General features: G+C 44.3%; 1 protein-coding gene across 1 annotated transcript in view; it reads right to left on the reverse strand.

The window, feature by feature from the left end:
* The window catches only part of NFAT5 (nuclear factor of activated T cells 5), a 796538-nt gene that overhangs the window by 456686 nt on the left and 321933 nt on the right, over positions 1-17919 (reverse strand). Inside the window, 1 exon segment of the mRNA XM_085638738.1 lies at positions 14929-15119. Coding sequence (XP_085494864.1) covers positions 14929-15119 — 191 coding nt within the window.

The raw sequence follows: 17919 nt of genomic DNA on the forward strand, positions 1-17919 counted from the left end.
ACTACGTCCCGCAAACGGAACTTCGCAATTACCAGGGAGTGATCGGAAAACGTGCGGCCCACATGCTGTGCCGCTGCCAAAGACGGGGCCAATCTAGCCCAAGAAGCGTGTGCAGTGGTCCAATGTGTGCCTTCAGTCAGCTTCGGGTGTAAGTGCCGCCAAGCGTCTATGACGTCCTGGTTGTCACACAGGTCCCGCAAATATCTGTACGTGTTAGTGTAGTGATGCGTAGCAGGGTTAGATCTATCTAAGACTGGGTTGAGAACAGCGTTAAAGTCCCCGCCCCATATCATGTGTGTCGACCCTATGTCTCGTATCCTGTTCCAGAGGGCAATGAAACTGCTAGGATCATCATAGTTGGGGCCGTAAGAGCAGGCCAAAGTGATCGTTTCATTCCCAATCCTGCCCCATGTTAAACATTACCGTCCCTTCCGGTCTACAGCATCTCCCAGAGGGGTGTATGGGATAGTTCTTTTAATTAGGATAGCAGTACCTCTAGCATAAGAAGAGTAGGGAGCGAAGACAGAATGTGCTGCCCATCTAGAAGCAAAGCTACCCCTGCGCTGAGGGTCCATGTGGGTCTCTTGTAGAAATACTATCTGCACATTCAGTCTATCTAATGCATTTACTATCTGTCTGCGTTTCCTGGGGTTGCCCAGTCCCCGAACGTTCCAGGTGATAGTGGAGATCAGTCCCCCCAAGTTATTATCAATGTTGCTGTCGTGACTCATGTCCCCAGCAAGAATGCGTCTGTTCAATGTGGGCACTGTCAAGTGCCATCCCTAGTGCTACCTTTGCCATGCACCTGTTTGTGAATAATTCAGCGTTGTCACAATCCAGTCCATTCTCACCCAACACATATACAATTCCCGAAGAACAACCCCCCCCAACCCACACCGGCATCCCAATCATGCCGGGCATGTTTCCCTCCCCCCACAAACCCAAGAAACCAAATCCTCACCCTAGCGGGGAACACCCATAATGGGGGACAACAGGGGTCCAGATCCGCCTTCCATCTCCCCCGATATTACACCCGCAGCACGCTCGTCTCAGCAACTAGCGGCAAGCGCGGGAAGGGGAAAGGCGGTGCCAGGGCGAAAAAGTTGCTAAAGCATAACGGAAACCCTTGAATTGCTGGGACCTTACAGCTGGAGGCTAGCAACTTGAACCAAAGTGTAGAGCAGATTCTGCCGATAATAACATGACATATCAGAGTGGAGCTAGAAGTAACACCATACATGGAAAACACAAAAAGTAATAATAAATCTTCCCCCTCAGTCCAGTGCAGAGGTAGGCGAGCTGGACCGGGCCCTCCCCGAGGGGGATCGAGTAGTGCCCTGTGGCCGCTTATTGTCTTTTAGAAATTGTTCCACTTGTGCTGGATCTTGAAATAGATGCTGCTTTCCCTGGTGGGCTATACGTAGCTTAGCCGGATATACCATTGAGTATTGGATACCACTCTGGAGGAGTCTTTTTTTAACTGTCGCAAACTTGCGTCGCGCATCTTGCACCGACTGTGTGAAATCCGGGTAAAAGGAGAGCGTGGTGTTCTCAAACAGAACCGGTTGTTTTTCACGGGCTAGGCGTAGTAGAGTGTCCCGATCCCTATAGTTCAAGAATTAGATGATGACAGGTCTAGGAGGGGCACCAGGTATGGGCCTGGGGCCGAGAGAGCGATGGGCCCGCTCTACCACCAATTGCTGGGAGAAGGCCTCCAGTCCAAAAAGATCAGCCAGTAGCTGCTCAATGAAGTGTTCCATTTTGCCCACATTGGTGGACTCGGCAAGACCAATAAGGCGCACATTGTTGCGGCGTGAACGCGCTTCTAAAACTTCATTTTTACCGGCGATCACCTTTAAAAGTCTCTCCATTTGGGATACTTTGGTGGCAGGTGCCGCAGCCCCGTCCTCCAGCCCTGAAACCCTCTGCTCCGCTTCCTTCACTCTCTCCTCCTGCTGATCCAGTCGATGCACCACAGAATCAAGGCGTTTTGACATATTGTCTATCTTAGAGTCAATAGAGGTGAGACTTGTTTGCAGATTGAGTAGGAGTGCTTTCCAGTCCACCTCCGCGCTCTCACCCCCATCAGAGTCACCATCCTCCGCTGTTGGGGCTCGGGGCTTTTTCCTATGAGACTCGAAGGGGAGCTTGGATTGTCTGGCGTCAGTTTTCCCCATGTTTATGCTGTACGCAGGGCAGGCTCCAGCACGGTTGAGCAGATCCGCAACGCCCTCGTCGCTCCACCGCGCTGTAGAAACCAAGAATTGCACCACAGCGAAGAGTATATATTGGCCCGTCTAGGTTCGCTCCTCACCTCTCAGGAGTGCCTAGCTGCGATGTAGATTATTAAGATGGCCCCGATGATCGGTTAGATGACCCCCGAAGAGCTATAGGAGAGACATAGCGCGATTGAGGCCTCCACGTCGTGGATACTCTTTCCCCTGCACTCGATGGGGTATTAAGTCCGTAAATATCTTGTCTGCCAACTCCACGCAGTCTCACGTTCAGAGGAAGGATGGGGTCAGCGGATGCAGCCCAACCAGGGCTGATGGAGCAGCGCCGCCTCCACATCCCCACGTATGTCGCACTTCTTGGTGGTAGCGTAAGACCCTCTCCACCGCCTTTGAGGGCTGTCGAGGTCTGAGTGTGAAGTTATCTTCCCCTGTTTGCCGCCACCTCACCTCACTGTCTATGTAGGGCTTGCGGTGTCCTCCCCGCTGCGCCAGGGCCAGCCGCCCTCACCTCGTGGTCCATGCTGCGGCTGCCTGAATCTTGCGGCCTTCCGGCCTCCGCAGGTCCCCAGTCTCGCGTGTTCACGCTTGCCGCCACTGCCTCCAGGGATGGCCCGCAGCTCCGCCCGCCTGCAGGAAGAACGCTCCTAGCTCCGGAGCGCCGGGACAGATCGGCTACAAAATTTCACAGAGCGCGCCCGCACTCGACCTGTGCTGTAATTCCCACTGGGATGTGGGTTTTCGTGCTTTAGGATGGGCTTAAAGGTGTAGTTAATCGCCCGGCTGGCGAGAGCCTCACGGGTGTCGGTCTGGCGCCCTCTAGCGCCCCCCCAATGTATTCCTTTGCACAGCTCTGCACAGGCACTCAGCTTCCGGCTCTGGCTTCCTCTGGGCACAGACTGCAACATGGGAAGAGTTACTTCCTGGTTGTGAGGTCATCAGGCTGCTCCCAATGCGACTCGGTAAAATTGCAATCTCGCAAATAGCGATTTCGCTAATAGCGATCTCGCTATTAGCGAGATCGCAATTTGTATGTTTCCCGGGATTTGCAATTTTTTATGGTATAATCGCTATTGTGTTTAGCGATTATTTGCGAATCGGTCTTTTTTCGCTATCTGTGTCATGCATTGGAGATACCGAATCCTTATTTGCAATTCCTTAAAAATCTCAAATAAGGACTCGCTATTTCTGAGCTTGATGCATGTGCCTGTATATCCTAGAGAAGTATAAACGTTGTGTATTGGGCGTCACAAACTAGAGTTGATATGTACACCAGTTTTATCTGAAATACTGCCCCTCGTTCAAATGAATACAATTTGGAGGATTATATCCCCCCCTTTGCATCTACGTTTGTTTTGTGAATCGCTTGCTCCATCACTCTCCTTTACTACCCTTCAAATAACCCTAAGAAAATAACTCAGAAACAGAGCAAAGCGTATTGGCCTACCTTTAATTTGGATGTCCTAATACTAACTACAATTGAGTGTGAGCCAAGAATCTACATTCTGTTGCATTTCCTAACTGGACTGTATTACTAGTCACAGATTTTTTCCTAAAAATACTAATTGATCCTCAGTTTTGGAGGACCTGAGCTGGAACTGAAACAAATAGGAGGCATATATCGCACTACACCTTCACCATGTTAAGTGTATCCTTTGGGTCCGTAAACTAAGTCCTGGAAGGATGTACTCCATCCTCATTAAGGCTCCTCTCCAGTGGCTCTCACGCTTGACATTTTCTATGCATGAGACAGACCACTGTCATTGGTGAACTTCCCTTGACATGGTTATGTCTAGTTCACCCATGCTTGTTCATTAAACAACAGAAGTTGTGCTATCTGTATGAAGCATGATTCTGTTCAATAAAGGCTCAGAAGAAAAGACTTTGAGGACCACGTGAACAGCCACCAGTACCACCAAGCTGGTGTGCTAATAATTTCTCCTTTCCTAAACAAGATCCCTGACAAAATTGGTTCAAGTGGATGCCCTCATCTCAGAAGCAACCCCCACAGAGGAGTATACTGCAGAATTTCTTTTAAAGGGGACTCTCTTCAACATGTTTTTTCCTGTAGCCACCAGGGGAAATACTGCAGGTCCACTGTAGTCAATCATCTTTTCTCATTTCTGGGACTACTGGTGGACTAAGAATTCCTTGAGAGGCCTAAGGCACAGATAAGCATATGCGAACAAAGAAAGCACAAAAACATCACACTAAGTAGTGACCACATTTGTCTGGCTGAAGGATCAAGAGGTTTAGCGTGCACAATGCTTCTAGCTCTGTGATAACTGTCTGTCTAGTGGAGAACACTCTACTGTGTCTACAACACTGCCTTGAGGTCGAACCAAGAAGCTCCCCAAGTAATGAATGGCTTGGAATTAGGTGGCTGTTCAGTTGTTGTAAATTATGTGGAACTTTAACCTCTGTATGTTTTGTGTACTAGGCATAAGAATTCCACCAGAGAGAAATTAAAAGAAAGGTTTTCATTAGTCTTAGATGCACACAAATATTGCCATACATTTGGGAAAAAAACATGTACAGCAAATTGTAGGCCAAATGAAGGAATTATGGGTTCTATGTCAAAACCGGAGCTGAAGATTATGCGGAAATCTCTTTACTTATTTTTACAGCAGCCACCTTAACATCCTAAAACTTCCTTTCCCATGAGCGTTTGGTAAACAGATGAGCAAGAACGTCACAACCAATTAGAATGCAGACTACCCCTCAAAAACCTTGTACTTTGACCCAGCAGCTCTTAATACACAAATGGAGAGGGGGAGGTCAAACTCCTGCAAGTCCTCCTGAGTCATACATCAACCACAAAGAAGTACAGTAGCTTAAGGCAGAATGCGATTGACTGTATTCCTATCAAGGAAAAACAGGTGCGGTCTAATTCCGACATCACAGAATTCCTGTCCAAGTGCCAAGGGAAGGGAAGATCATTCTCATGGAAGAGGAAGCCTCACGCACATAATTGCAGTCCCTACTTAATAAAGGTGATTCACCGGGGAACTGCAAGGTATTGTTAACTCACTGACCTGGATCCTGTCTTTGTCCAGTAGTTTTTTTTTATCTATGAACTCCCTTCTGACCCGAGTCCGACAGGAGGTTGAGTCCACCCTGGTTGTATTGTTGTACATAGGCATTGAGAGGTTGCTGATGACAAAGCATGATACTTATGTGTGTGAGGCTTCCTCTTCCATCGGAATGATCTTCCCTTGGCACTTGGACAAGAATTCTGTGACTCCCGAATTGGACTTGCACCGGTCTTTCCTAGATAGGAAAACAGCGAATCGCACTCTGCCTATAGGTACCATACTTATTTGATCCAGAGTTAAGAACTCCTACAGTTCTCACATCAGGGGATTGTTGAGGGAATTTATTACCTTTTCTCTTTGCATGCACGGGCTAACACAGCTTGCCTCCTTACAGCTTCACCGGGGAACACCATCTGCACTCCTCTCATGGTCACGATAACTTATACTTTGATAAGACGAGCCTAAGTGCAGGTGGGGTCTGCCGGCTAATAGAGGGTGCCTGCGCTCTCAGAAGCACTCAACACAGATGGACTCTATCCTGTGGGGTCGGTGTGCTTGCAGCTTCTTGTGTTTACTTTAATCTAACAAGCTGAAGCAGCATGCCCGACCACAAGGCATTGCGAAAACTGTGTTCTGCGGCAAGTTAATATGTCCAACGTTAACTAACCCTGCCTATCAAGTGGAGTCTGAACACCCTGCGGGGTCTGTACTGGTCACGGATTTTATGATACGCTGAGGACCACAACCTAAGCACGTTGTTGCATTAGCCCATAGAGAACTGATAGAGCGCGTGGTGTCCAGGGGATTAGACCCTTCAGATTGTGCCCATAAAACTACCCAAATGTCACTGCCCCCCCCACCAAACCCTACAAAAAATAAGTCTGCAAACTTGCAATAATGCAGAGTTCAAAATAACCAGATATGGAGGAAGAAACAACTCTTACATCCCCCCGGATGATGGGTTTTGTGAGGCAGTAGACGCTTCAATCCACAAAGGGGTGTTGGACATTATGTCCCACGAGAAGAAACCCATGGAGATGGCAGAGAGGTGCAGAGAGGTGCTTTGAATTCCTCCCCTGGAGGGAAGAACTGCCTGGGCCCTCTAAGGTCCCTCAACATCAAGGGAGGTGGGGGAAAACAAAATCACACCTTTGGAGTTGATTTAGATGCCTTTGATAGGCTCAAAAAGGCCATTCCTAGCATATTCCTTAGCTCCGGGGGAAGATCTCTTTACTACCCCTTTTCAGGGGCTAAATACCGGGGGTCCAAAGGTTTTGCCCAAATCCTCTGGGCTACCTGGATGGAGACGATCTGCAAGGGGATTCAGATGGAGACTTGGGCCATGATAAAGATTAGAGGCAATCCTCTGGTATCCCACATCCAAAACCTGCCCTCCCATAACAAAACTGCTGCCAACCCACTGTCGGGCATGCTAGATCTAGAGGACAATCTCCAACCCCAATCCTCCAAATGGGAACCTGGGGATAAAGTGGCCACATATGTGGCAGGCAGATTGTGAAAGCACCTTGAAGGGCCGACACTGCCTCAGGGCAGAGAGCCGCCATTCCTTTTACGGAGAGCAAAGTGTCTCTCACCCCTGAGATAGACACAAGAATGGCCCTTTTCTTACCAAATACATTCTGGACCACAAGAAAGGGATTGACCGCTCCTGGCATTTATGTCAGGATAAGCTTCTTTATGTCATTGGCCCTAATGGGGGTCCCAAACTTTCAAATCACATCCCTTTCATTTGGCACCGTGGTATTTTACCAATGTTCTGAAGTCCATTATGGAGCTCCTCAAGGCCAGGGGCGCTCATTTGATAGTGTATCTGGACGACATATGTCTAATAGAGCAATGTCCCAGGAAGCTGTCAGAAAAAGTCCAGATGACAATAGAGCTGCTGGAGTCACTGGGGTTTGTCGTCAACTAGAAGAAATGGATCAGGTTGGTGATAGACTTCGTTCAGGCGACTTAAGGTTGCTGTCCAGAAAGATGACAAAGATCAGGCATGAATTAAGATAAACACTCAATGAATCAAGAAGTTCCTTTGCTCGTGTTGCGGCCTCCTTCATCTTCCATTCAGGATATTTTTTCGGGCCTGCTGCATAAGAAGGCCCTAATACACCTCAAGACAGTTTGCCTTCGCAAGGGACTCATACTCTGAGTTGGTCCCGCTTTCAGAGGAAGCCAAGGCATCAATAGCCTGGTGGCACACCACATGGAAGCATGAAATTTGAGAGCGATATTCCATTCCCAACCAGATCTGGTCAGAGCCAGATGCCAGAAGAACTAGCTAGGACGTCAATGTGGAAAGCTCTCCACAGGAAGAGTGGTCCACTCAGGAGGAATGCTCAGATGTCCGGATCTGATGGCAGATTACAGGAATCACTGAAAAGTTACAGGCCTTTGGCGATAAGCTTAGTATCTCCTCTCCAAGGCATGGGTTGAAGGTATCATTAAGCAGTACAGATTGGCCTGGTTGAAACGGATGGCTTGGTGCCAGCAGAAGGACCTTGATCCCTTAGGGGCAGACGACGTCCATATCCTACATTTTATTTTGGCGGATTTAGCTAAGCAAGGACTGTCATATAGGTCCGTGAACAGCATTAGGTTGGTCATTTCTGTTGGGCATATCCCTATAAGGCAGGACTCTTCAAATGGAGGGGTGGGGGTGGGGGCAGGCGCTGGCCAAAAGAAGCATTATGCTGGTAACAGTGTTTTGTTATCAATGGAAAAGAATAAGCGGCAGTAAGCTGCTCTTTAATGGGAGATCACTTGCATCTTTGCCATTTATATTCTGGCTGGGAGGTGGTGTCAAAAGGGAAGGGACTCCAAAGATTTTTCAAACCCCCCCACCCCCATTTCTAATAATAACACGGTGGATACTTTTACATGTTAGTATGGCCTGTCTGACAAGAATAGTATGTTTGGCAATCATATATTTGATTAAATCTTTTTAAAACAAACTTAACTGCTATGTTTAAATAAGTATAGACATATTTAAACACTGGAAGTTTAATAGAATTATATTGAAAAATGTTATGGGGGAGGGGGGTCCGATGATTTTTTTTCCCGCTGGGGTTATAGCGCGTCATTAAAACATTTGAAGACCACTGCTATATAGGGTCATTCAGTGGGGATGCCCGTCTCGGGGGGTTTTGAGGGGCATCCGTTTTTCTCTTCCCCCAGAACCGAGATATTCAGTTCTTTGGGATGTGAACAAGGAACCTCTTAGGAGCATTAAGTATCTATCTAGGAAACAGCTATCTTGAAAACTAATGATGCCCTTATGTCTAATTCCTGCTGTAGCGTTTCAGATGTCCGAGCTCTGGATATAGGAAGTAGATTTTTTACCCCGGATAAGGTTGATTTTCACATTTCCAGGAGAAAGAAATGTCATTCCAGGATTGTGAGATACCATCAGTTTCATGATGTCCTGAAATTGTGTGAGCACCCGTCCGCTCTCGGCCAGCCCTCTGCTCCAGCCACACTGCCCTATTTTCTCCCCAGCCGGGTACTTGCTGAAGATATACCTCAGAGGAGATTTGAATGTTAAACCCAGGTACTCTATGCTCTGGGACAGCTGATCAGCTTATCTAATAAACTCTATGCCATGTTCCTATCCACATTGTCCTTTTAAGTTAGAAGTCGATAACCAGGCTGTTAAGGCCTCTTCGGGCAATTGCCCTTCCAGCATTACGAAGTCAGATGCTAGCACATTAAGTAATTAAGGCAGTAATACGTGTTCAGTCTCTTCATAAAAAAGCAATTCATATGTTTAAGCTCCTGAGTGATGAACATTTGAACAGGACTGTGCAGCACCCGATATTGCCTTTGTAGTGCAGCAGGCGAATTCAATCGTTCTCTTAACAGAGTCGGAAAAAGAGAAGGAAGTGTTGCCATCATCTTTAAACAATCTTTGAAATTGAGTTCCTTCACAAGTCCTGAAATGTTGTGGGCAGAATGCCAGGGTTTCTGTTTTTCCCCCGAAAAAAACAGTGCCAGGATTGCCAATTTATCCACACTCCAGGTTTGGCTTCCAACTTTTTGAAACCATTGGAATAAGAATTGTCAGCTTAATGTTAAAACATTCTCATTTTATAGTGCTTGGTGATCTGAATATACATTTAGATAGTCATGTAATTCCTCTCTCCCACATCGCAACTAGGTTAAGTCCAAGAAGGAGGAAATAGCTTTGGGCCTTAACGCCAGACCTCCTGTGTTTCCGGTAGTGTTGAAGATGATGCACTGGCACTTAATGGCTGGCTCATCAACATGACCAACCAGGTAGCACCCTATGGCATAGGCTCTAGCGAACGGAGAAGACCGCCATCCCCCTGATTTAATGATGACCATAAAGCTACAAGACAACAGTGCAAAAAGCTCAAAAGAATTTGGCGTATCAACCAGTGGATAAGCAGCTATATAAAAAAGAGCTCTCCTCTTATTACAGAGGAATCAATATAGTGCAAGCAAACTTTTTAGCAAGCGAATTTCTGAGGTCCAAAAATAAGCCTAGGAAGGTTTTTAAAATTACAAACTAATGACCAAATCTGTCCACTCTCACTCAGACATGAGAAGCTTCGCCCAAGGTCGGCTCTCAACTATCTGACTTTTTTTTTAGAAGAAGATCAGTAATATTGTGGAGTCATTGGGTGGTTCTGGCTCAGAAAACATAACCCACATTTCAGTACAAGAGGTTGAAACTGAGATCAATAAGAAACCATTTAATTAGTCAGACAATACTACAGCATCCAGTGGAACAGGTGTCCATTTCTTGACAGCTTTCCTCCCCTCACACCCCCCCCCACGAGGTTGCTCACTGCTGGCGTTCAACCCTTTTTCTTTAGAAGACTCAATGCATGCCCTTAGAGTCTGTAAATCAGGTTTCTCCAAGTATCCATGCCCTCCTCAGACTCTAGCTACTCACGCGGAGGCTATCAATCTTGCTCTAAATTCATTATTAAACAAATCTTTACGGCAGGCTATTGTCCCAAAATGCTGGAAGAGAGCTAAACTGATACAGCTGTTGAAGAAGCAGTCAGCAGATAAATCATTTTTGGCCAATTATAGACCGATCTCTTTACTGCCGGCTTTCTCAAAAATTCTTGAGAAACTGGTTAATTCTCAACTCTCCAGTCACCTGGTGGTCAATCAGCTGCTTCCTCCTTTACAACTGGGTTTTAGTCTGGGTTTCAGCACAAAAATAGGCTTTAGTTGAAGTCTCTGATGTAATTAAACTTGCTGTGGATAGTGGAAAGAAGGTGGCTTACTGCTGCTGGACCTTTCGGCGGAATTTGATACAGTCTCCCACCCTATCCTGCTGCAACGCTTTCCGGATATCGGGATAGGTAAGACTGCCCTGTTGTGGCTACGTGGTTTCCTTTTCGGATAGATCTCTATCTGAATGGATGCCACTGTTCGCTCAAGCTCTTGAAGCATGGAGTTTCCCAAGGCTCAGCGTTGAGCCCAATACGGTTTAATATCTAACTCGCTCCACTGGCAGTCTTGGTGAAGTTTTTTGGGGTGCAGATTATTTCCTATTCCGATGACACATGTGGGAGGGTGCTGTTTCAACTACCCAGGTTAAATTCAAGTTGTGTTTTTCTGTAGTGTTTAATTGGATGTCTCAGAACAATCTCCAATGTAACACTAACAAGGCGGAGGTATTGGATTGTGGTTCCCCCCACTCTGCAGTGGGGAGGTGAGATCTGGCATAACTCATCCCCCCCTCTCCTCAGACTCCTTCCGCTGCAGTGAAAAATTTAGGAGTAAAATTTGTAATCTCACATTCAAATCTCAAATCGAGAGCGTGGTCTGGACATGTTTCAGGCAGTTGAGGAAGTTCCTGTATATGCTCTCTGCTTCTTGTCAAAGGATGGTGATCCATTATTTGAAAAAGTCTCGACTGCACTATGCAAATGCTCCTTACTTGGGTTTACCGAAGTATTTTTTTAAAATACTTCAGGTCGTGCAGAACGCTGCACTCGGCTTTCACTCAACATTCCTAGGAGCAGCACAGAGTATGTCCATCTTAAAGATTTGCATTGGTTGATGGTCAAGGAAAGTGTGAAAATTAAGGGGCTGACCTTACCCCACAAAGTTTTTTATGAACTGGGACCTGACTATTTGCCCAAGAGGCTACCGCACTACCGGCCTACAAGAAAAATGCGCTCTACGTAGGCTTTGCTGACAGTAGTGCCCAAGACAAAGAAGAAAAGAGGAGGTGATTCTTCTTTTTCTGGCTGGCTTAGTTGTTGTCTCATTGGACTGTCCGCATCAACATATGTCTAGGAATGCATGTGATTTCAGACTGTGTTTAGTATTTATCTAACATTATACTTTGATTGTCACAGATATCAAAGGGTGTGCTGTAATCGCTTTGTTTCAGTGTATCTATATACAGATTAGTTTCTAATGTGCTAATAGCACCTACAGGTAGTAGGTGTATCAAGCTACTTTAGCACCCCGTTCTAATTATAGCAACATAATTACTCACACGTACCATTGTTAATTACAAATATTGATGTGCGGTTGTCTCCTTTGTAGGGACCACTACTACCGATCAGTCATTTTTGCAGGAGAAAGATTATACAGCCTCTATGATAGTCTTTCAAACACATTTTTTTGATAAACACTTTTATTGAAGCTATACATAGAAATACAAAATAATGTACTCCAGCAGCATAGGATATGCCAATCAATACATATCTATTATGTATTTCTACAGTGGATAATCAGCTACCTAGAGCAGTCAATACCAAGGCATTACAGTCCCACCATTTGCCTCAGATACTGGTGGGATTTTGTGTTCAATAAATGGGTTCCTCTTGTTGTGTGCAGCAGTCTCGGCCCCTATGCCACACGGACAGCTCAAGGGGGTTGGGGCTTACTAAATGCACGCATTGTCCCTCTTTACCACCAAAGTGGCCATACCTACCATAGTTTTCTTACCCTGCGTAAAACCAAGGCCATCCATGATTCCCAGTAAACTAATCTTAGAAGTCAGAACAATCAGTTATTCCAAGACTCAGGACAGGACACCGCCAAATCCAGCATCAGCATCTCTCAATTGCGAGGCACTGCCAGACCATGTGAAAAACAATTAGCATCCGAGCAGTCACAACCGACACAGGTGGGACCTGGAATCTGGCCGGCAAGCCATAAGCGGTGGGAGGTGACGTATGTGGTGTGTACGTAATTCAGCTGAATTACCCAAGAATGTGGGGATATGGCAAGTTCCTGTGGGGCCATATGGGCATCCTGACAGTCAATACTGTCAAGGGGCTGCACCCAGTCCTCCCATTTTAGTCTCAGTCACGCAAGACTGTATGGGGCATTGATCACTAGTGTATGGAGTATTTGGGATATACCACCTTCTCCAAGGCTTCCCATCAGGAGTTTGGCTTCAAGTGGGCTGTATTCAGGTAACTTTAACAGGGCAATTTTGTGACTGCAAGAAGGCGTGTTGGAGCTGCAGGTTTTTGTGGAATTGGGTCTGGGGCAGTTGGAAGTGGGAATGCACATCTTGAAAGGTGCATAAGTGCCTCTCCGCCAGACATCCCCAAGGTTTGTAATCCCAATCTTGTCCAAATTGACAAAACCATCTAGTAGTGCTGTGTGATGGAAGTGAAAGCACCGCTAGAGCGAGGTCTGTTTGGTAAGTCTCTTTTCCCATGCAATGGAGCACTGCAACGCTTGCCAGTGCAGAAATATTCAGGTGATTTCTGGAAGATCTCAGGGGATAGGCTTGCCATAGAGCAGTTCCATCACTTTATCAATACTTACTAGGGAGAGTTCTGCTCGGTACACTAGATAATTCCAGCCCCCAGTCAATAATCACATGGACATGTACGGCTCGGAAGAAGACCTGGAAGTCAGACATACCCACCCCTGCCATTGTATACCAAGAGGCGGGATTGGCCCAACCAAAGTAATGAGCAAATCATTGATGGGATCCACGAGTTGGGTATTATCAAGGGGAAATTTTTTAAGGCTAAGGAGAAATTGACAAAGTGCCATCATTTTGAAGAAGTCCAATCTACTGACCGCATAATGCGTAAAGTGCAACCCTGTCTTCGTCCCCTCCATTCCACCTTTAGCCATGGATATAAGCACCTCATACTCGTGTTGCAAGAGGTTCAAAGGCCAGTGTGAAAAGGGGTGAAGATAGCGGGCAGCCCTATTGGTCCCTCAACAAATGGGAAAGAAGGCTAACAGCACACCGTTTGTCTGGACTTGTGCTGATGGTTGGGAAAAAAAAGGAGTTTCACATATCTACTAAAGCGCAGGCCAAAACCTATACTTTCAAGGACCATACCCAGGAAGCACCAGCTGACGGAGTAGAACACCTCTTCGAAGTCCATCAGGAGGGCAGAGAACAGGGATTCAGCAGGGTCCTCAAGGGCCACAGCAGTTAGGAGCGGAGTGTCCCAATAAATAAGGGACCTGACCCTATTTCGCAAGCGATAATGTCCTAGGTAGAAGGGTGGGCCTCCTGGATAGCCAAGGAGCTCACCTGTGCAGCCTGATTTGGCGCTAAGTGGCCCGGTGGTGGTGTCAAATCTCCTCGAATTACTTTACACAGTTTTGTTTTTTTATTTCTTCATTGTAGGTCATGTTGTATTGCACTTATAATGAAATAGTACCAGAATGCAAACCAAAACCCGGGACTAGGTGAGACTCGTTGTGGTCCAACATAAGACGTCTTCAACATTCTGGTTATAACAGCCTAATATAGTACCTCAGTGGCATAAGAGGAACGCAATATAAATCAATGGAAACACGATGGCCTTAGACTGTTCCTCAAATATCTCATAGAGGTAAAAAAAAAAAAAAGAAAAAAAAAGGCATGGGTGATAACCTAAGGTATCATGTTTGTCATTCAACAGTATCATGGACAATTGGAGTGTCACGTTTTCCTATAGACTATTAAGAACTTTAAAGTCCCAGAATGCACTGGTTCAAGGACTATAAAACCAGTCCTGGCTGAAGGTGACATCATAGTGTATTGTAATTGCATTTATATAGCACTATAAAAAAAAGCGTGTGTCATAACGCATATCTCCTTGCATATCGCCATGTCTTTAATCTTGAAGATGTAAGGGGATGGAAAGCCCAGAGGAGTCACAGTATAAGTGCGAGAGCACTTCCATTAAATGGCAGAACACAACTTCTGCTCAATCAAATGCTGTCTGAAGGAAACTCAACAGTCGAGAAAAGCCCAAGTCCTTCTCCTCAGCAGTGCTTTTTTATGCACCTTCAACTGATTACATAAGGTCTGGCGCTATTGGCACTGTAAAGTCCCGTGAAAAGAAGAGGACGATGCAATGCTACAGAGATACATAAAGAACTTTGCAGGGCACAGGAAAGTAAAAACATTTTCTATTCTCACCACACTAAAATATCAATTGAGTATTTCGTAAAGTAGACAAAAGACTATAAGATTGTTTGAGGCAAAATTAACATTAAAATGTGCATTTAACATGGAAAGATAAAAATTATAGTGATGCAATATATCAGCTTTAATGTATTATGCCTACTGCCCCAATATCAAAAGAATGAGTAAGAGCAGATAATGAAAAATCAGGAACTCATTCAGCCCATTCAAAGATTCTATTCCTAAAAATAAGAAGTTATGAAACAGATGGCTTACTTACGCAAGAGTCATCATGCCACTAGGGTCAAGGCTGACCTCTATAACGGTGGTTCCATCAATGTCAACTTCCTTACAGGGTGTAGTATTTCGGCCTGTTACCCTACAGGCTTGATAGAACCCATGGGGCTTTACACGACCAGAATCATTGCCAACAAACACTTGCAGCACCACAGGTTCATTGTAGCCTTCAAGCTGGAACCAAAGACAGATATAGTGAATTAACAGCAAATAATGAAAAGGAAACTTTTTAGTATCATTTAATAGTATCCACATGGTCCCCGGGTTTATAGTGTTCATGAGTGGACCTCAGTGAAAAGTCTATAAAAAGATTCACACTACATGTATCATTAGTAACTTGAGCACAACCCATTCAGTAATTAAGATAAGTACTGCATTGTCAAACAAGCTAGCACACCTTAATGTCATTAATAATGAAGAAATGAAGCGCAATCACATTCAGTTCACCTTTTTGGGACACATATACCTTAAAATGTTGATTACACTACTGTTCGTGCTCGTTTCGATGGTGATCATGCTACATCGAAACAAATCCAGCATGTTTCTCAAGGACAACTTTTATGACTTTTAAAGGAGCCTTGAATGAATGTCCACTGCCTGTTTGTTGAGTGCTCCACACTATGGCAAATGAGGGCATCATCGCATAAAAAAATAGTGTCTCAAAGCATGTTTTGCAAAAAAAAAAAAAATACCAGTCCCCAAATCATTCAACTTTGTCAATTTTAGTGATTGTAGTCTTGGTAAAATAACATGGAAGCCTTCGATATAGGTGTAAAAATCTGCCTCAAATGTTCCTATTATAGTCCAGTCACAATAGAAATAGTCAAAGGAATAAGTTGAGTTATGACATCACAGGCAAAAGTAAGTTTAAAAAAAAAAAGCAAGGTAAACAAAAATCAACTGTGGAAACGATGAGGAGAACTAGCTTTTTAACTCTTCTTAGCTATTACTTTTTGAAAAAGAACTTCTAATAGCAGTAATCAGTTACTTTTTTTAATCGTAGTTTTAGAGGTCATTCCACAAAAAAGCAATCCATCTGCATGTTACTACACCTTCTGATCTTCATATTTTGGATAAAAGTAGCATACATTAAACTGCTTAAAAATATATACTATAAAATCGTAGTGTCATATCTTGGTGCATTGTTGTACTCCAGTATTCTTGCTTTCAGAGAACAAGGCCACTGTGCGAGTATGCATTATTTGAAATAAAATACCCACTGCTGTATGTTTAAAAGATACTGCAAATTACCCTAGAATTCTGTGACTTTGCAATAGGTTTATAATATACAGTAAAGGATACTCAAATACACAAACACATATTCCAACACTACCTTACCTAGAACTTTATAAAACGTAACCTCAGTCGTCCAATAAAAAGAGCCACTAGAACAATGGAACTTTGGGTGTGAAATTTTATAAAATATCTACTTATCCAGGGGATGGGATGATTCGGAAATTTACTTCTCCTGTAAAAATAATCCACGTCCCTTTTGGTGCAATGCAACAAATTAAGATTGCACCCTCATTATAGCAGAAAACTAGGCATCGTGACTGAAAGCAGCAGTTTCAGGGTTTGAATATCCTGCGAGTTCGGTGCATACCCACAAACTTGCATGTTTAGGGGTGTTCAACTCCACTACATATCTTTTTCGCGCTAAAAAAAGGTTGGAAATTTACTTGCGACAAGGAATGGAGCAAAACATTTTCCAGAGGGTAAAAAGAGGGGCTGCACATAAAGTGAATTGGCAATCGCTCAGCAGATTAACGTATGAACAAAACAATAAGCACCCGTGTTTGCTCCTGCAGAAATGGATTTCACAAAAGTTTGCTAGCAGTAGGCTTTCTAGGTCTATTTTGGTAAACTCTTTGGCCTTTGTTAAAGTCATTAATCAGACCCAATTCAAAGAACATACCTGTGGGTGTACTTTCCTTACTTCTTAAAAAACTGGGCCTGAATTTATTTTTATGCTGCCCATATTGCTGTACATAAAGATTTTAAGCTGCTTCTCTTTAATCATTATTTTTTAGAAAATACAGCATTGCTGCAAACAGGTTTTACTAAATGTACCCTCAAAGAAATTGTACTTAAAGCTGGATAGTAGTTTATCACAACATTTTTTCTTTACATTTTATTTTGATCGCAAACCATAACCATTTTAACTTTCAGGCTTGTGCATGTATTTGCATAAATTCAGGGCCCATTCTGAGAGAGTCATCAGTAGCTTCAAAGTGTTAAGCGTGATTGCCCGTTAGCGTGCTCAACTTAATAGTAAAGGCTTTGATTTAATAAACCTTCAAAATTTGAACCACTTCTACATATAAACACAAATCCTGCCTTAGTAGTCAATCCTGTTTCATAGATCAATACTGAGGTACTGTGAACTGGCAGCTGAAGAGTTTGTGCTGCAGCGGGTCAATCCTACTTGTGCAGTGGTCAAAATAACACAAAAGCTTGTTGGTATTGACCCCAAACAGTGCGTCTTGGACACATAAGAACAGGAATTCATCAGAGAGCATTAATCAACTAATCATACATATGATTATAAATTAAAACATCCAAACTTTGCACGAAAGGTGCCCTAAGGTGAAGTTTGTGAACACTTGAAAGGTAAAAATAAAACTGAATGAATGCGAACTGTGACATGTGAAATGCAGGTTAATTTACAGACCTAAAGTAGAATATGCAGGTAAATATCTTAAATATAAAACAGAAAATGTCATTAAAGTAATGTTCAGTAAATGCACTGCGGACAACACAGGTCTGATGAACCTCCTCACTTTTTTTCTTGTCCTGCCTTTGGGGCTATTGTCCCTTTTACAGGTCTCTCTACTCTTTTTGCATGTATGGTTTGTTTGGCGCACTCTTTTTTTTATTTGAATTGGTCCACCCGATCCTGTATGTATTCACAAAGTGAGTTCAACCATTGGCATTAGTATTTTTTTTTGGTTGGTTTTGATAAATTTTATTTGTC

The sequence above is a fragment of the Triturus cristatus genome, chromosome 12 (assembly GCF_964204655.1).
Source record: "Triturus cristatus chromosome 12, aTriCri1.1, whole genome shotgun sequence".
NCBI lineage: Eukaryota > Metazoa > Chordata > Amphibia > Caudata > Salamandridae > Triturus > Triturus cristatus.